The sequence below is a fragment of the Sinocyclocheilus rhinocerous genome, unplaced genomic scaffold (assembly GCF_001515625.1).
Source record: "Sinocyclocheilus rhinocerous isolate Xijiao unplaced genomic scaffold, SAMN03320098_v1.1 scaffold4214, whole genome shotgun sequence".
In the NCBI taxonomy this organism is placed as follows: Eukaryota; Metazoa; Chordata; class Actinopteri; order Cypriniformes; family Cyprinidae; genus Sinocyclocheilus; species Sinocyclocheilus rhinocerous.
In genome coordinates, this window is record NW_015636077.1 from 78,509 (window position 1) to 99,027 (window position 20,519).

The window sequence follows — 20,519 nt, forward strand, 5'->3', positions numbered from 1 at the left end:
ATATATATATATATATAATTTGCCCTCATAAAAGATAAAAGTATATCAAACTGCAGCAAATCAACTTAATTTTACATGTTTCTTTTATATTAGTCCTATAGTAATTAATTAACACATCCTCATCTGAATAAAATTACAGGAAAAAAAATCAGGAAGTACAATGCTTCACTGTAAAATCAAGACTGAGAAAACAGGTGAGGCTGCAAACATAAGCTTCTTTATACATTTCTGTTTTAGAATGTTTTGTGGTCAAAAATAAATGTTCTTTTGCAGATGCTGGGGCTCGAAACCGCCTTGATGCAGTATTACAAGGTCTGGTTGAGAGGAGTGACAGTGAGAGGTTAGTGCATTAGTGTGTCTTGAGCTTTGAAAGCTTTAGGCTGTAACAGCGCAGCTGCAAATGGACCTCAAGCAATTAGAGCTCATTAGTGATGGGTCCACTTTATAAGATTGTCAGTATGCCTCAATGTAATAACTTACTGTAAAATAACAGTCTATCAGAACAAGATTGATGTATGATATATAGTGTTAATGGCACAGTGATTTACTTAAACATACCATCACAAAATGGAAACTTTATTATTGCCCAGCTGAATATATAAAAAATGTGATTATTTTAAAGGGGGGTGATTCTTTTCTATACCCACTGTAGAACATCTGAGTCTCAAAGATGAGATCTTACCAAAGAGTTTACAGTTTGCATGCAGGATTTTCCAGTACTCTTGAAAGTAGCTTCACACCTGAGTATCCTATGTCATTTCCTGACAGACTCAGATCAATCAGGTGTGAGGTGTTATTTTAAAGGGGGGTGATCCTTTTCTATACCCACTGTACATCCAGTACACTCATGTAAAAGTGATATATACTATAAATAAATAACTGTTTTATTGTTTATATATCATCACAAAATGTAAATTGTTATCGCTGCCCAGCTCTAATCTTTTAAATGAGACTATAAGGCATTAAGATATTATAAATATTAACATCATGATTTTGTGTAAAGCTGCTTTGAAACAGTGTGCATTGTGAAAAGTTTCAGCATAAAATCTGTAATGCCTATTGTAATAATCATATTTTTAATTTTTTTTATAATGAATCCCCTATACATATCATATTTTACTCTTATTCTGTATTCTGGTAAAACTTAACAGGAATGTCACGTTCACCACCTACATCCCTAACTTATTTGGAATCTGATGTTTTTTGGGGATTTTCCACAGAATTAGAGAACCAAACATCTAGGACAACAGAAAGTTATTAGGAAAGCTGAACAACTAGGTTCTCTGAACATAATGACCATTTCTGGCGTCTCAAAGATTTTGTTTCCACTGAGCTCAGAAAAATATTTAGTGTACTATTGATTAATAGCTTTGTTTGTTACAATCCATTTATATTTCAGTTGTCTGAATAATTGCCACCCTGATGGTCTGAGATTATTTACTGCTACGTTTCTGGAAATACTCTCTTGTTTCTCATGTTTTTCAGTAATGCTTTAATTTGTTTCCTGAAAACCTTTCAAAGTATCCAAATAAATAACAATTCAGGAAAAGAATACTGGCAAGAAATTACTTTTATATAGTAGAGCAGTTGTTTGGGGAAAATTGGCATTTGTATAATCCTTTGTGCTCTTTCTTCCTTTTCCTGCATAGAGAGCAGAATGAAGAGGATTCTGGGAAAATTGTGGCAGACTCTTTGAGCAAGTATGCACATACAATATTTTCATATGAGTGATATAAACATTGTCTTCTCTTGACCAGGAAAAAGGTTTAAGATGTAAAATGATTAAGACTTATTTAACAGTCATATGTAATGCACATTAAATGTTTTATTTTTGCTTTCTTTTCTCTTTTATAGGGATTTGTCACCTTCTTCTGCAGGGAAAAGGCAAGCAGAATCTTCTCTGACCTTTATTTTAAAGGAATAGTTCACCTAAAAATAAACAGTTGCTGAACATTTATTCAAGCCACCCAAGATGTAGATGAGTTTGTTTCTTCATCGGAACAGACTTAGAGAAATTTAGCATTACATCACTTGCTCACCAATGGATCCTCTGCAGTGAATGGGTGCCGTCAAAATGAGAGTCCAAACAGTAATTGACACAACTCCAATCCATTAATTAACGTCTCGTGACTTGAAAGGCTGCGTGTTTGTAAGAAACAAATCCAACATTAAGACATTTTTTAACTTCAAAAAGTTCTCCATCCATAATAGCGTTTTCTCCAGAGAAAAGTGGTGGATTATATTATATTTATTATGGATTATGGTCTCGTATTTTGGCCAGAAGCAATGCTTTATAATTAAAACGTCTTGATGATGGATTCGTTTATTATAAATATGCAGCTTTTCACTTCACAAGACATTAACTGCTGGACTGGAGTGGATTACTTGTGGATTATTGTGATGTTTTTCTCAGCTGTTTGGACTCTCATTCTGACGGCACCCATTCACTACAGAGGATCCATTGCTGAGTAAGTGATGCAATGCTAACTTTCTCCAAATCTGAAAAATCATTGCAAATATATCATAATTATTCATTATGTCAACTAGCCTTACTACATTACTTCACTTATTAATTCTCTTTAACATTCGAAGTGTACTTTGTAAATATTTACAATAGTAATTCTAACAAAACAGCCAATATTCATTCCTAAATGGAAGAGTTTGCTTTAAGAGCCTCTTTCTGCCTTTCACAGACCATCATCACGATTCCCACAACACAGAAGGAAGAAGCGTAAAGAGATGGATGACGGTCTGGCAGACACCAACCAGAACAAACAAAGTAAGAGCTAGATCCCGAAAGCCACAGTTTTTTACGCCTTGTATGCCTCTCCCATTTCGGGAAATTAACACCCAGCACCAGCCAAATTTGGTTATTTTGTTTTCACAGTGGCAGGTCATTTTATCTTATCTACTATCAGCTGCTGTGGCTGGCAGCTACTTACATTGGTCTTTGTTTTATTTTAAAATTGTGTGTATTTAATAACCAAGTAAGGGAAAGCGCAAATAGTGATGTATATTTTGAATTTAGGTACATTTGAAATGAATGGCACAAAGTGCAGAATTTGAATTCTCCCTGTGTATATAAGCAATTTTGTATCTGACAGATAAGTAAAATGTTTGATCATTTCTGAGAAACACCATTGGGTTTTCATATCATTCAGCATGTGTGGTGATTGAGGGAGTTTTTTTTCAAGCCAAGGTTTAGAGAAATAAATAGAAGGGTTTTTTTTTAGTCTTGATCTCATAAGACCCATTTCCTGTTTTCTTACGTGCTCCACGTCTCATCTTCTCCATCAGATGCTTATGTTATCAAGTTATTTGACCGCAGTGTGGACTTGGCTCAGTTCAGCACCACCACGCCACTTTATCCCATTTGTCGGGCGTGGATGAGAAATAACCCATCAACGCGAGAGAGAACGGAGCCCAGCCCCCCTCACAGCTCCGGGGAGGATGAGGTCACACCCAGCATTCACTTTGCAATAATTTTAAATACTCATCCCGTTCAGATCGTTGAACTACTCAGAATAACACAGTTGTTTCACAGTCTATATAACTGCACTTGGAAATCTAGTGTTGATTTTCAAAGATGGACGTGTTCCAAGTTAAACACAAGATAAACAGAAAATGACAAACGAAAACATGCTTCCAGTAATGAACTTAAAATGGAAGTCAGGTTGGCCACTATTCTATTTTTGTTAGAGCACAGCACATACATTGTGCATTAACATTTTATTTGTTTAAAATGTTTACAGTTTTCTAAATAACATTTTGGAAGTGGGACTATTTTTGTTGGTGGATGAGTCTCTGTTTATATAACAATGAAATTCCTTGTAACAGGAAGTTCCCACAGTCCTAGAAATACCAGGGATTACCAGTGTGATTTCCAGACCTGGAATAGTCATTTAAATTTCTACAGTCAATATGCATTTTAGTAGATAGGCTCAGTGGTTCTTCAGGTAGATCTCTATAAAATAATTTTGAACTAATTATCATGGGATCAAATGACTTGAAAAGTCAAGTGTGGGACCCCTGATGTAAACAGATAGTTATGTCAAGAACCCTTACATGTGTTTATTTTAATGTTTATTCCAGTGCTTGTTGCACTATAGACCAGGCTTGTTAAAGTTGACTAGAACAACAACAATTAGATGTAAACCATTAATATATATATATATATATATATATACAGTGGGTACGGAAAGTATTCAGACCCCCTTAAATTTTTCACTCTTTGTTATATTGCAGCCATTTGCTAAAATCATTTAAGTTAATTTTTTTTCCTCATTAATGTACACACAGCACCCCATATTGACAGAAAAACACAGAATTGTTGACATCTTTGCAGATTTATTAAAAAAGAAAAACTGAAAAATGCTCAGTATTTAGTAGAAGCACCCTCTTGATCTAATACAGCCATGAGTCTTTTTGGGAAAGATCCAACAAGTTTTTCACACCTGGATTTGGCGATCCTCTGCCATTCCTCCTTGCAGATCCTCTCCAGTTCTGTCATATATATATATATATATATAAACAAACATTAACTGAAATCAAATATTTCAGGTAGTCACCAAGGCTACATTTCTCATTTTAATTTAGTTAACTTGATATACTAAATAACTAAATCTAAAACTGAAATAAAAATTAATTTAAAAAAAAAACATATGTACATATAGACAAAAAATGACAAAAACACAGTAAAATTATGAAAACTAAAATTAAACTGAAAGTTAAAATTAAAAATTTTGATCAAAACTATAATAGTATTTCAGTGATACTAAAATAACACTGCTATTGTCTTTCTTTGCAAGTGAATTGCTGTAAAAGCACATTTTCCCCCAAAATCATTATCTTTGTAAATCATGTTAGGCAGCTTAAGTTTTATTCAACTTGGCACGCTCATTTAAGGTTCGGTTGGCTCACTTCATTTTTCTCTAGTCGTAGTTTGACCTTGAATCATAAGAAGAATAAAAACGAATGTCTTGGCCCACTGTAGCATAATATATTACATAACTGACAAGTAACCTTTTAATAGTAAAGCTCTCAACAGCTTAATAATGCTGCTACATCCGGCTTCAATTTCCCATCTGAATTCAATTACCCAGTGGAGAAATAACATGCACCTCTTCCCTCTAAATATGCCTCGAAGGCTCCTTGCACCACTGAGAATTGTTCTTGGCTTTACTTGTTTAAAAAAATTATATAATGAGTAATTTGTGCCAAAAACAAGCATTAAAATGGGGGGAAATTGCTCTTCAATTCTTAATCTTTCAGATGACTGATATGCTGAACGGCAAAGGACAGAACGTGTACAGGCTTCCTCCACCTGTTTCCTGTCCAGTAGGTTCAGCTGGTGAACCTGTCAATCTCAGAATTCCACCTGTAGAGAAACCTACAGAGAGCCAGGTGAGCTATGGCAACTGTTGTGCCACACACAGTCTACAGGAAGCACTAATCTTTCTTTAAAGATCTGCATTTAAGCAAACTGCTAAGTGACAGAAGATAACGTTTCCATCAAACACCTCTGCTTAAGTGTTAACCAATCGTTGTTAGGAATGTGATAAGTAAACCTGTTTGCATACCGAATTGGTTGGTCTTGTCATCCTTTAAGTTTGTAATATGAATGTAGCTAAATTGAATGCTTCGTGTGGTCGTATCTAATTCGGTTCTGTAAGATCTTTTTATTTTTTTTTCAGTCTGTAGATGCTGCAGCAGGCACCTCACCTCTTATCTTCAGTCACATCAAACGCTGGAAGAAAATTAGACAGAAGTATAATTTTTCATCATTCTATCATTTCTACTATAATTACAGAGGGAGGGGGATACAAATTACATCATGTATATGATATTTATAATTTTTTTCATATATGTTAAAGGTGGAAGGAGGCCTCCAGTAAGAACCAGCTGAGATACAGCGAGAGCATAAAAATCCTTAAGGAAATGTATGAACGTTAGTTCACATACATCACTACTAGTGCATCTGAAGAAAATCTGCTTAGGGAATGAAACAAAGATGTCCAGGCATGAAGCCTTCAAGGAGAGTGAAATAACCCAAAATTTTTTATTGAATAATAACTAAATAATTTTGTAATGTCTTTATTTTTCTCTAAATGCAAGCTCACAAGAACTTCAAATAAATCTACAGTACTGAAAATGAATTTGATGTGTTTATTGAATAAAACTGCATTAATGAATTCTTCATGATAGTTCTCAGCCATTTCCAACGTGCAACACTCAATATTTGTCTAGCATCTAACTTTGCATGTGTAACCATCTGGCTCTGATATAACACACTGTGGAACTGTACAACCAATGAGAAACATTTATGGGTAAATGCAGTGTGTATCTATTAAATGCTTTAGATGTATTTCCAAGCCACACTTTAACACCAACAAATCCCATTCAAGCTTTATGACATTTTTATTTAGAATAAAGATTAGTAAAAAAAAAAAAGAAAAAGAGAGGTGCAATTTAATAAGGGGTATGATAACGTCCATGTACAGACGATAACGTCATGTTTATTCTAAATGCGTGTTAAATGTGTGAAGCAGCTCACAAGGCATTTTTAAACCAAGCGACGAATTTGCGCGACCAACTGAACCAGATATGAAATCTGTGTGCGAAAATGCGAAATGTTCTATTGTGTGGACTTTAGCCCACGAAAATTCAATGGTAAATGTCATCGCACCTTTAGAGTTACAGTTTTTAAAACTTATGGCATTAATTTCATGCCTTTTCTATCACCGTCGACTCGCGCTCTTTTGTTTACCGCAAAACCGCGGTCATTGCTTTTTTGTCCCATAGGCTATATCATCAGCTTTAATCGTTAACCATTATCTTTATAATGCAAAATTTGAATAAGCCTGCGTACCAGAAATTCTATTTTATTTATTATTTGATTCTTATTATTTGATATAATAAGATTATTATCCTTCAATAAGAATTTGCTACTGTGAGAGTAGGCTAATATCCTTAAGGAAATAACCATCAAATGCAGGTAAACATTTTTTGATACACTGTGGTTTTATTCAGAATAAAGTTCAAACTGAAATCAGCATAACAAACTGAGATTTCGCATATTTGGAGTCATGACAATTTTTCATAAACATATAATGTTCCCATTTTCATATATTTGAAGAGACTTTTTCTATTTGGTTTTACAACACAAATTATACACAGTCATGCCTCAAAACGTTTTTTACAAACAATTTTTTGACAAGTCGCTAGGTAAGGACTATAAACATACTGGATTAGATCCAGGTTGTTGTAATGGTGATAAACATATAGTGATGCCAGTCACAATCATTTAGAGACTACATAACTAACAATTCAAGTTTGGTTTTCATGTCCTGCACGTCCTTTTGCGTCTGCCTTAAAGTCCAGATGATCCTCCGCAAAAGCCGTCTCCAGCAGCAGAGACTGTTTAAGCTTCTTCTTATACTCATCACACATGAACACATAGAGAATGGGGTTCAGACAGCTGTTTAGATAAACCAGGTAGATACTGACAGTCCTTGCTATCACAAGTACTGGTTGATCACTTTTTACTGCAGTTATTGTACACAAATTGCAAGCATGGTATGGAAACCAACATAAGAAAAAAGCCAGGATTATGGTTATAATAACCCGGAATGACCTGAGCTGCTTTACCCTTTTGAGGCGTTTGATTCGTACTCCAATAGCTATGTATGAAGTTGCAATGATCAGAAAGGGGATGAGGAAGCCCACTGTAAATTCATATGTGATCAGAGACACACGAGTAAACATATGAACATTAAAGAAAGGAATGCTGCAGCCTATGGATGAAACCCACACAATTATGCAGATGATTTTGGCTTTAAGAGAAGTTCGTTTATTTTGAGCCCAAACAACCATCCATGTGCACAGGCATCGGTCCAGACTAATGACTACAAGAAAAAAAATACTAGCAAACAGATTTAGTGTTAATGTCATGAAGAAAATGTGAGTCATTAATTGACTCTGCCACTGGCCCAAAGCTGAGAGAAGATCTATGATTGAAGACAACATGAAGATGAAGTCTGCAATCGCCAAGTTGAGAAACCAAATGGAGTTGACAGTCGTCTTCATTCTGCAGCCAGTCAGAAATATGACAAGCCCATTTCCAATGAGACCCACTACAAAGGTGGCAATGAAAATGCATGAAAGAAAGACATTAAAGCTCATAAAGCCCTCATGCTGCATTGTGGTATTATGTGTTGAGTCTCCGGTCATGTTTTCAGCTCCAAAACGGGTGCCTTCTGCACAGAGAAAAAAGAGAGAGAAAACACAGTGAAGGCTGATTTTGGGTCTGTTTTGGCCATTACTGTGGCAATTACTATGGCAATACCAGATATTGACCAGTGTTTGAACAAACAGATTTGTGACCCTGGACCACAAAACCAGTCCTAAGGGTCAATTTTTTTAAAATTATGATTTATACATCATCTGAAAGCTGAAAAAATAAGCTTGTTAGGATAGGACAATATTTGGCCGAGATACAACTATTTGAAAATCTGGAATCTGAGGGTGCAAACAAATCTAAATATTGAGAAAATCACTTTTAAAGTTGTCGAAATGAAGTCCTTAGCAATGCATATTACTAATGATAATAAATTTTTTATATATTTACAGTAGCAAATTTACAAAATATCTTCATGAAACATGATCTTTACTTAATATCCTAATGATTTTTGGCATAAAAGAAAAATCGATAAGTTTGACACATACAATGTATTTTTGGCTATTGCTACAAATATACTCGTGATACTTATGAGTGGGTTTGTGGTCCAGGGTCACATTTGATTTTATAACTTGATTTTTTTATGAGAAAAATTTGTGAAATATGTTTTTATGAGTGAAATATGAAATGTAATGTAATGATGCACAGTTAGGTCCACAGAAATAGCTGAATATTGAAAAAAATGAGCTGTACCAAATCAAGACTTTTTTAATGTGTTTGCAGTGTAAACGTGGTTAGGTGCAATAAATAATACCAATCACAATTCAGAATGCAAACAGATTTTAGGCAAGGCAAGGCAATTTTATTTCTAGAGCACATTTAAAACAGCAGCTGCTGACCAAAGTGCTGTACAATCTGAAAATTGTTACACAAAACAGTTAAGCACAGTTACATAAACATACATATTAAAGAGAATTACAATGATCGAAAAGCCAGAGAGAAGAGATACGTCTTCAATGAAGATTTCAAACTTCCAACATCAGGAGACAACCTAATATGTGCCGGTAACTCATTCCACAATTGAGGGGCAGCAATTGAAAAGGCACAATTTCCTTTTAACCTTAGATGAGACCGAGGCACAGACAACATCAAACTATTAGAAGACCTTAAGGGTTTAGGGCAATTCCGATGGAGAAGAAAAACTGTAATGTATTCAGGAGCCTGATCGTTTAATCCCTTGTAGACAAACAATACAACCTTAAATTTAATGCGATATTCAACTGGCAACCAATGAAGTGAAGCCAGAACAGGCGAAATATGTTCCCTCTTTCTAGTCCGAGTAAGGAACCTGGCAGCAGCATGTTGTATCAATTGCAGACGGGATAAGGAAGACTTAGACACACCAAGGTACAGTGAGTTACAATAGTCGAACCTCAGAATCAGAATCAGAATCAGAATGAGCTTTATTGCCAGGTATGTTTACACATACGAGGAATTTGTTTTCGTGACAGAAGCTTCCACAGTGTAACAGAATGACAGTGACAGAACAAAAAACACACAGATAATAAAAAATAAAAATAAAAAATAAATAAAAAATAGAACAAGTAAAATAAGGAATAAAAAATATACAAATCGACAATTGTATGTACAGGTATATAACAATAGACAGTTGTATGTACAGGTATATTATGTGCAAATTGAAACCTGGAGGTAATAAAAGCATGGATCACAGTCTCCGTGTCACAATCACTCCTAAAATGTTTACATGTCCATGAGAATTCACAGATAAAAAGCCCAATTGATTATTAATCTGCGTAATAGAGGCTGGTGGACCAAAAACTACAATTTCAGTTTTAGAATCATTCAGTGTTAAAAAATTGGCAGCCAGCCAAGACCTAACCTAATCTAAACTATCTAATCATTATGTTTCAAAGGGAGATAGATCTGAGTATCATCACCATAAAAATGTTAAGGTATGTTATGCTTCTGAAAAATAAGACCTAGAGGGAGCAGATAAAGTAAAAACAGAAGCGGGCACAAAATTGATCCCTGAGGCACACCACAAATTAAAGGAGCAAAAGAGGAAGAAAAATTTCCAACCTCCACCGAAGTGATAGGATTTAAACCAATCCAATGTGGAACCTTGAATTCCTACACAAATTCTGAGCCTTTCAAGTAAGTAAGTATTTTAGAAAGAAGTCCAAAGATCTGTGTGCACTGATTGTATCTTAAACAGTTTTACTATGTTCTGAGAGATGTTTAAAAAACCTGTGATATGACTAATATACATATTCAGTTCTTACCCATTTTTTGAGCTGTTGATGTACTGAGACAAGCCGAGTCTTGATCTTGCTCTGTCTTCTCGGTCCTGTTGACAGATTATTGTTTTTATACCAGACAGCAAAGCCTGGTACTACATCCCTATAGGCTGATTTGTTGTTTTTACTGAAAAGGGGCAAAAATGTGGCGTCATCATCACTCTTGATGAAATGATTGAATCTGTAGCTGGTACCACAGTGGGCATGTACCTACAACAGAGTCTTTCCTGCCACACTGGAATGTTCCTGTAAATCAAACAGTAAAGCATACTAGGATTGAATTCAAATGCATTAACTAATAAAGATGCATTGTAAGTTGTTTTGGACAAAAGTGTCTGCCAAATGTAAAATGCATAATTTTATTTTGTTTCAGTGATTAAACTGAAAGTCACAAGAATAGTATGTTTTGATACAATGGTTATGTGACGTAAAGCATTCAGAGTGTTTTACCCATCTACCCATACCTGTGTAACAGTCTGACCCAAGCCACACTTTAACACCAAAACAACCCATTCAAGGTTTCTGACACATGAGCACATAGAGAATGGGGTTCAGACAGCTGTTCAACATGATCAGGCATTCAGCTATTGCTGTACTTGATAATACTCCCCAACAACTTTCAAACCACTTATTCTCAGCTGCAATTACCATATAAATGCAACAAACATAATAAGGAAGCCAGCATACGAAAAAGGCCAGGACCACAGCGATGACCCGAAAAGCCCTGAACTGTTTTTTTTCTTTTAGGTTGTTTGACTCGTACTGCAATAGCTATATGAAGATGCAATTATTAGGAAGGGGAGAAGGAAGCCCGCCATAAACACAAATATGACCAGATGTTTCAGTGATTTTATGTTCATGGTAACCTGTTTATGGTTCATGGTTATTAAGGCAAAAAGAAGGCTGCAACCAGTGGATGAAATCCACACAATCATGCAAATTATCCTGGTTTTGGCTAGAGTTATTTTATTTTTAGCCCATGTGCGCAGGCATCGGTCCAGACTGATAACGCTTGGAAAAAAATGCTTGCAAACATATTTGTTGCAGCTGCGTCACAACAAAAATAAAGAACCCTGCAAATGAAGTTGTTGAAGTGGTGTTCTCCAAAGTACGAACTGATGTTTAGGACTGGAAAAAAGATAAAGAAGAAGTCTGCAACTGCCAAGTTGAGAAACCAAATGGCGTTTACCGACTTCTTCATTTTATAATCAGTCATGTTAAGGCATGTACCCAAGACTCCATATACCAACATGCCAGCCGATAGTGTGGTAGAATTATGTGTGATGATTTTGGTTATATTTTCCACATTTCCCAAGCACACTACACAAAGAGAGAAAATGCAATGAAGGCAACAAACTACATAAAATACAATCAACTTATAGCTACTTTAACACCTTAAAGGTTGGATACATTTAAATAATAACAAAGAAGTATATGTATTTGGGTGAAACAATGTTTAATCTGTATTTTAAATATGATGTTCAATTTATTCATACACATTAACCCAATCCCAAGATATATATATATATATATATATTTAAATTCAAAGACATTCCAAATTTAAATATCACATTGAAAACATTGGATATGTAAATACTACTACCCCTCCTCCTACTACTAATAAAAAATCTCACAAAATGATGCTCTCTCTTTGAGACTGCATTTCCACATTTATGCTGTAATTGCTAAATTTTGAGAGGTGTTTAACGAATGTTTCTGATTGATTCTTACTGATTTCTTAAGGTTTGTTGTTAATCCACAATAGCTTCTTTGCACGTTCCTTCCTAACTTTAGTGTTCATGCAGAGGTGCGTCTGAACGGGACGAGTGTTTCTGTGCAAATCTCCTTGATCTTTGTCAAGCTTTAGCTTTAGCTTTATATAAGCAGTGAATCTTTATATCCTTATAGGCTGAGTTGTAGTTGTTACTGATAAGAGCCTAAAATGTGGTGTCATTAGCAAACTTGATGTAACTGCAGCTATCAGGCATCATCACAGTGGGTAGAGGGCATCTGCAGCAGAGGGTTACGAAATCAGTTTTGTTTTCTGTCCCATGATGCATATTATTAAGAGACTGATTTATTTTTTTATTTTTTTACCAGTGGTTTAGTGGTGTAGACTACTTACTTTACTACAGCTACTTTGAAATATGGCTTCATAACACGTTCATAATTTTTATTTTTCACATAGGTCAATTGCAGCATCCAAAGGTCTAATATTTCCTAATTTCCACGTGGTGTTTATCAGTCAGCTCATTCAAAGTAAAGGCCCTTTTACACCATGAAAGATAACTATAATGATAAAGGGCTGCCAACTCTCATGCATTTAACGTGAGACTCATGCAATTAATTTTCTCACGGCACCCACATTTATGCTGTAATTGCTACATTTTGAGAGGTGTTTAACGAATGTTGCTGATTGATTCTTACTGATTTCTTAAGGTTTGTTGTTAATCCACAATAGCTTCTTTGCACGTTCCTCCCTAACTTTAGTGTTCATGCAGAGGTGCGTCTGAACGGGACGAGTGTTTCTGTGCAAATCTCCTTGATCTTTGTCAAGCTTTAGCTTTAGCTTTATATAAGCAGTGAATCTTTATATCCTTATAGGCTGAGTTGTAGTTGTTACTGATAAGAGCCTAAAATGTGGTGTCATTAGCAAACTTGATGTAACTGCAGCTATCAGGCATCATCACAGTGGGTAGAGGGCATCTGCAGCAGAGGGTTACGAAATCAGTTTTGTTTTCTGTCCCATGATGCATATTATTAAGAGACTGATTTATTTTTTTATTTTTTTACCAGTGGTTTAGTGGTGTAGACTACTTACTTTACTACAGCTACTTTGAAATATGGCTTCATAACACGTTCATAATTTTTATTTTTCACATAGGTCAATTGCAGCATCCAAAGGTCTAATATTTCCTAATTTCCACGTGGTGTTTATCAGTCAGCTCATTCAAAGTAAAGGCCCTTTTACACCATGAAAGATAACTATAATGATAAAGGGCTGCCAACTCTCATGCATTTAACGTGAGACTCATGCAATTAATTTTCTCACGGCACACGTTCATTTTCTCACGCAGTGAAAAAAACAAAACAAAACATTGTGGCGCAAAGAGTAGGCTAACAACCGCCGACAGACAAGACAAATGCACCATGTATTTTACAAAATTTTATGATTAAAACACAGTATCAGTCAGCTGACATTTTGTTAACATTCTCATTATGTTCCCATTAAAATGTTAATTCTGAATGGTCTCTGAACATTCAAAACGGCATTTTTTTAATGGTTTAAAACGTTTTTTATTTTGCTTTCACACCTGTAGATCGATTGCTTTGTTCCGAAACAGGGATTAAAATTATTACAATGTTGCTTTTTATTCTCGGTTCGCTTTCACAGGCAAAGTTTCTAAACGGACTAAATTTGTTAATACCAGTCACGCGCGAGTAAACTGTTCTCTCATTGGTCAAAATTCCACGATTTATTTTCCGGGATTATTTCACTTAGCTGTCACGCATGTCATTGATTTTTGAATGGCAAAGACGTGCTCACCCACAGACATTCACAGGTTAATTTTGAGGTATTAGCAAAACAACAAAGCTAATGCTTTTCACATAACTTGGGTACTTACCCATCAGAAACTGTGATATAGCCTGGTTCGTTGGTCCGTTGGATCGGATTGCTTTCTCACTACAACCGAACCGCTCCAGAGTTCGTTTTCAATCGAGCCGAGACCACCTCGTTCAGACGATCTCGGACCGATTGTTTTGGCGCAGATCCGAGCGCGATTGCCGTGTTCACATATGCCCAAACGAACCGAGCTAAGGGGGGAAACGCGCCAGGTTCCGAAACAACAGGCCAGGTGTGAAAGCACCCTATTTATTTTTTTGATTATGCAAACTTTATGGAAACATTCCATTTTATAAATTTGCAAACACTATGGGAACGTTACTTTTGAATGTTCTCTGAACATTCTGAAACTAATAGTAACATAAAAAAAAAAAAACCTTAGATGAACATCCAACTAAAGCAAAAGTAACATGTTCCATAAACATTTCTGTGCTAATATTTTGTAATAATGACCAACTGGTATTTTTTTCCTACATTTTGTCCCATATATCATTAGTTAAACTGATTACATTGTTAACCAATATCTTTATAGTTTTGTATTTGTACCAGAAATCATATTTTATTTATTATCTTGTTATTTGTTATTTATTTTGTTGCTTTTTAGGGAAAACCCTTCAATAAGAATTCGCGACTGTGAGAGCATAAAAATCCTTTAGGAAATTGCCATCAAATGCAGGTAAAATTTTTGATACACTGTGGTTTTATTCAGAATAAGGTTCAAACAGAAATCAGCAGAACAAAATGAGCTTTTGCATATTTAGATTCATGAAAAGTTTCACAAACATATATAATGGTCATTAGCCTGTACTTGAAGAGATTTTCTCTGTTTGGTTTTACAACACACATTATACACAGTCATGCTCCAAACATGAATTTTGCAGTTGCTGTTTTTTACAAGTTGCTTGATAAGGACTATAAACATACTGGATTAGATCCAGGTTTATCATTTAGGGACCAGTTTTCTACATATCTAACAATTCAGTTGGGTTTTCTTGTCCTGATCGTCCTTTTGCATCTCCCTTAAGGTCCAGATGATCCTCAGCAAAAGCTGTCTCCAGCACCAGCAGCAGAGACTGTTTAAGCTTCTTCTTATACTCATCACACATGGATAATGGGGTTCAGACAGCTGTTTAGATAAACCAGGTAGGTACTGACAGTCGTTGCTGTCCCAATTACTTGTCGATCACTGGCACTCCAGTTATTTTCTACTGCAGTTATTATACAAAAATGTATAGCATGGTATGGAAACCAACATATGAAAAAAGCCAGAGTTACAGTTATAATAACTCTGTACGACCTGAGCTGCTTTCCCATTTTGAGGCGTTTGATTCGTACTCCAATAGCTATGTATGAAGATGCAATGATCAGAAAGGGGATGAGGAAGCCCACTATAAATTCATTTGTTGTCAGAGATGTGAAAGTAAACATAAAAACTTTAAAGGAAGGAATGCTGCAGCCAATGGATGAAACCCACACAATTATGCAGATGATCTTGGCTTTAAGTAAAGTCAGTTTATTTTTAGCCCAAACAACCATCCATGTGCACAGGCATCGGTCCAGACTGATAACTACAAGAAACAAAATACTAGCAAACAGATTTAGTCTTAACATGATCTGGAGAATGTAACTCATTAAGTAAAGATGCCACTGGCCCAAAGCTGAGAGAAGATCTATGATTGAAGACAACATAGAAAGAGAAAGAAAACATGTGATGGCTGATGAGCACCAGCTTTTCATTGTTTCTCATGTGCAAAATAATTGTTTTGTGCAGTACCACACACCGAAATGTGTTCAGTTTTGTTCTCAAGTCATAGTGAATGATGTTGATATTCTGTTGCATCAAATGCATGGAGGAGAGGAGGAACAAAAAATTCTTTAATTTTTGATATTTTAAGGGGAAAAAAAGTGTATTGAAAGTGTATTTTTTCACATTTCACATACTGTGATCAGCCCACTGTAAATTCATATGTGATCAGAGACATATTGTCTTTAAAGGAAGGAATGCTGCAGCCAATGGATGAAACCCACACAATTATGCAGATGATCCTGGCTTTTGAAAGAGAAAGAAAACATGTGATGGCTGATGAGCACCAGCTTATCATTGTAATGTTTCTCATGTGCAAAATAATTGTTTTGTGCAGTACCACACATCGAAATGTGTTCAGTTTTGTTCTCAAGTCGTAGTGAATGATGTTGATATTCTGTTGAATCAAATGCATGGAGGAGGGGAGGAACTACAGTATTTAAATATCATTTCTGTTGTCTGACTTCACATTTAACAAAATGTTTTGTCTTGTCATGTGTGAGGGGTCAGGTTTTTTAAAATTGTTTTATTGAGTATATGAAACTTTTGCCTTTTGCCGCTTTATGTCCACTGCTGTGGCAATCAGTGTAGATGTACCAGATATTTATTTCTTGATTTATTTAAATTTATTTGAAAAGGGACCATGCACAATTTTAACATAAATATTTCCATTTCACGCATTGTACCGAATTTAGCCAATGGCTAGTTTTCATATTGACCAGAGTTTGAACAGATTCAATTTCATTACTTGATTTTTACTGAAAAAATATTTCTAATTGTGAGAGATGTGTGCGAATGAACTGTAAATAAAAGCAATGATGCACAGAAACTGCTGAGTTTGGAAAACTATTGTTAAAAAAGAAGAAAAAAAAAGACTTCTGTTTGCTGTGTAAATGTGGTTAAATTCAATAAAGAAGACCAATCAAAATTGAGAATGCAAATATTTCAAAGCAGTCATGCCAGCAGTTAGCGGTTATATTTTGAAGACTGTATTTGGGCAAATTCCGCTAGTGTCTGGCGTTGATACCAAAAGTTTATTTAATACCTTCCTAATCTGTAATCTGTCCAGTTTTATTTATTTGAAGAATAATATCCATAATCAATTATGATAAAATTGTTACAGTGTTTTTTATATTTTCAACAACACTTTATATTATATTGATGATGTGAATGTTTTTTTTTTAATATATTTTTTAATTCAGTTGCTGCCTTAAATGTTTGAGTATAATCATATTGGAAAAAGTCATTTCAACTCATTTGTTTTTTAAATCTTAAATAACTGAAACAATGAAGATGTAATTGGTTTATATTTTTTTGACATGTTAAGTAATGAAAAAAACATGTTTTGCCATGACTTGTTCATATCATTTTTACAATACACTGTATGTGTGCATTGATTGTATCTTACACAGTTTTGCATTTACTACACTCTGCATTAAAAAAAAATGTAGCATATTCTAGTCTTTCCTGCCACACTAGAATGTTCTTGCTGTTTGATGCTGTCATTGGATGGGCTATGAAGTAAAAAGCAAACATCAATGGCTAGCAGCACAAAGACAAGTATGCATGTTCATTGTTTATCTTGATATTTCAGTTGCAATACGGAGAATTGCTACCGGATATTTCAAAATGTAGTTCACTGAAATTGCAGTCATTCTAAGAACCACAGTTTTACTTATTCATTTTGACTATATCAAACTTAATTTTTCTTGTTGTCCAGATAATCTATATAAATATCTACAGTAGTCAACATTTGAAGTGGATCAAAAAAAGTTCATCAATGTTGTCCTAAGACAGTGTTTCTCAACCCTGGTCCTGAGCGCCCCCCAACACTGCACATTTTGTATGTCTTGTTGACTAGTATATATGTCTACACACACACACACACACACACACACAATAAATAAAAAAAATACATTGACATAATATATATAATATATTACAATTATATTGATCTAATTAATGTTTGCTTTAATTTTTTATGTTCTAAGTAAAAAAAAAGTGTATTGAAAGTGTATTTTTTCCACATTTATGTGAGGTTTATTCAAAGTGTTGTAAAGCAAAAGCAAAAGCACATTTTAGTTAATTATAAAACCAGACATCCATGAAAATTAGATACAATACACAATACAATTACCAATTTCTTGACTATCTAGTTAATGAGGCACGCATTCCAGCTATTTATATATTTATTGCACATTATATCTATAATTTTTAACGTTTGGCACATCAGCTTCCGTCTCACAACATAAAAAACAAATGAAGAACACACTGTTAATATTTTGCTGAATTGCATGTGCTTTTCCTTTTTTTATATGTTATTTAATTTAAATACACATTTGGTATTGTGAATGTTTAATTTAACCCTCAAGTGTCACAGACTGGGTCAGACTGGGTCCCGTTCCACTCTGGGAATGAGATTTGTGTTGGGATTGGGAATGTTGCGAGAGGAGAGCCAGGTGTTCCTCTGCGAAGGCGCTCTCGAACACCATCACCAAAGACCGCCTGAGCTTTTTCTGAAAATCTTCACACATGAATACATACAAGAAAGGATTCAGGCAGCTGTTCAAGTAGGCAAGACTGACTATGAAGAGCCCTATCTGGTCAAAAACATTCTTGAAGCTGGTCAGCTCAACTGATGGGTTTTTCGCATTCATTTCATGCAACATCACTTCGAGGAATCTGTGAACATAAAATGGAAGCCAGCAGAAGAAGAAGGCCAGGATTACAGCTAGGATAATACGTAAGGGTTTTAGTTTATTGTCTTTCCGGAGGCGCTTAACTCGTACTCCGATCGCCACATAAGAAGCCAATATTATGACAAACGGGATGAGGAAACCCACTACAAAACGGAACACAACCACCCTCTTGTAGGCTTCCAGTCCCGAAAAATCAAGTATGCACACCGTTTGTTGTGGAGAAATGCGACGCGTTTTTCTAAAGATGACACAAGGCAGGGTGCAAGCAACTGCTGCTAACCAAATAAGCAGGCAAATTATCCTCGCTTTCAGGACGGTTCGTTTAGTCCGGGCCCACACCACCACCCAGGTGGACAGGCAGCGGTCCAGACTGATCACCGTCAGCAGGAAACTGCTGGCAAACATAGTCAGCACGGTCACCAGGCTACTCAACATGCACCCAAAGTCACCAAAAGGCCAATCCAAATCACGATACTCGTAAATTACATTAAAGATCAGGAAAAATGAAAACAGGAAGTCAGCTACCGCCAGGTTCAGAAACCAGATGGTATTGACGGTCCTTTTCATTTTGAGGCCTGCGATGTAGACGACCATTCCATTTCCAGCAACACCAAGCACACATATTATGCAGTGGAGGAAAATATTGATGTTCTTTAAGTATTTCACTGTGGCAGCTGTGCTGTTGGTTGATGGGGCTACGGTTTGGTCTAAAGGAAAAAGAAAAAAAAATGAATAGCTAGAAACTGTCATGGTCAGTCCAAAGATGAAAGCTGATTAAAAATACAAACAAGGAAAAAAACAGGCGTAACAGTGTGAACTAGCCACAAACAACAACCGACATCTGAAAGGTGAAATAGAGCAACTTAAATACAGGGCAAATGAGGGACCTAATGACAAACACCTGTGATATTTAAATGAATATCCATGACATCTAAGATAAAGGACAATAGGAACTAATGAAAACAAATTAGAAGTCCATGAAAAAAGAAGCTAAGACAAAATAACTGAAAATCGGTGACAGAAACACATAAAAACGAGTATGCATATTCATTGCTTATCTAGATATTTCATTAGAAGTTTGGAGGATTGCTAAAGAATATTTCGCAATGTTGTTTAATGAAACTGCTGTCCTTTTAGTCAGAAAAACAGCTGTACTTACTCATTTTGGCTTTATTTGTTGAAGAGGCTGAAAAAATATACAAAAAAATTATTAACCAAAATCTCTATCTACAACTGAACATAATCAACATTTCAGCTTAAATTTGAATACATTTCAACATACATAAGGTGCTTCGGGTGATGGTTAAGTGCTGTTAAAGGCACAAATTATAACCAATTTAATTCATTCGGAAAGCATCAAGGAAATAAATGCGTGAAAACTAAAGAAACTAAGTAAGAAACCAAACAAACTCTTTAAGAAAAGCAAAATAATAAAAGTGGATAAATGAATAAAAAGATATTGCAAGAAACGTTAAACCTGCAAAATATTTAAACTAAAAAGAGCTTCATGTAAAAGGTCAATAATCTTACCAGTTTTCTGGGTAGTACTGTGAGTTGACTGGACTAGTCACTACTGGTTCCTAACACTTGGCTAAATATCTTCGAGAGGATGACTTATTCACATTGACAGGAAACTTAGAAATCACGTGCAGAGGCAATGCTTTCTGGAGTCTGTCTAAGGTCACTTTGTAATGAAACAATCCAAAACTTATTAGTGGGACATTTAGATGTTCAGCTCATTCTCAGTAAATCATGCCATTTTATACCACGTGTCATCGTGACTTACTATGGACATAATTATAATGAATATCTCACATTTCAATATGAGTTCATCATGTTTGCTGTCCTGTATTTAATATATATATATATATATATATTTAAGACATATAGTCTCCTT

General features: G+C 35.2%; 3 protein-coding genes and 1 pseudogene across 4 annotated transcripts in view; 1 reads left to right on the forward strand and 3 right to left on the reverse strand.

Annotated features, from left to right (window-relative positions):
- The window catches only part of LOC107747665 (protein lin-37 homolog), a 7,645-nt gene extending 1,490 nt beyond the window's left edge, over positions 1-6,155 (forward strand). Inside the window, exons 2-10 of one of the 2 annotated variants that reach the window (XM_016562261.1) lie at positions 139-194; positions 274-340; positions 1,650-1,700; positions 1,855-1,884; positions 2,694-2,779; positions 3,298-3,455; positions 5,272-5,403; positions 5,694-5,767; positions 5,874-6,155. In XM_016562261.1, the coding sequence (XP_016417747.1) occupies positions 139-194; positions 274-340; positions 1,650-1,700; positions 1,855-1,884; positions 2,694-2,779; positions 3,298-3,455; positions 5,272-5,403; positions 5,694-5,767; positions 5,874-5,952 (733 nt within the window). In that variant the 3' untranslated portion in view covers positions 5,953-6,155. Of the gene's footprint in view, positions 1-136; positions 195-273; positions 341-1,649; positions 1,701-1,854; positions 1,885-2,693; positions 2,780-3,297; positions 3,456-5,271; positions 5,404-5,693; positions 5,768-5,873 lie in introns of both variants that reach the window. The other variant, XM_016562262.1, reaches the window with a different exon arrangement.
- Positions 6,156-7,326: 1,171 nt separating this feature from the next.
- On the reverse strand, positions 7,327-10,511 carry LOC107747653 (C3a anaphylatoxin chemotactic receptor-like). The gene is made up of 2 exons (XM_016562251.1): positions 10,480-10,511; positions 7,327-8,255 (listed from the first exon to the last, which is right to left on the reverse strand). Exons 1-2 carry the CDS (start codon positions 10,481-10,483, stop codon positions 7,327-7,329), a joined length of 933 nt encoding a protein of 310 aa, XP_016417737.1. The 5' UTR covers positions 10,484-10,511.
- A 4,570-nt stretch (positions 10,512-15,081) lies between these two features.
- On the reverse strand, positions 15,082-15,730 carry LOC107747654 (C3a anaphylatoxin chemotactic receptor-like; annotated as a pseudogene).
- A 2,396-nt stretch (positions 15,731-18,126) lies between these two features.
- LOC107747666 (C3a anaphylatoxin chemotactic receptor-like) lies at positions 18,127-19,484 on the reverse strand. Its single transcript, XM_016562263.1, has one exon. The coding sequence runs from the start codon at positions 19,370-19,372 to the stop codon at positions 18,284-18,286; it is 1,089 nt and encodes a 362-aa protein (XP_016417749.1). The 5' UTR covers positions 19,373-19,484; the 3' UTR covers positions 18,127-18,283.
- Between the last annotated feature and the right edge of the window lie 1,035 nt (positions 19,485-20,519).

Bases quoted from the DNA above. Each gene is read 5' to 3' on its own strand.
- LOC107747666 (XM_016562263.1), bottom strand. From the start codon at position 19,372: ATGACAGTTTCTAGCTATTCATTTTTTTTTCTTTTTCCTTTAGACCAA.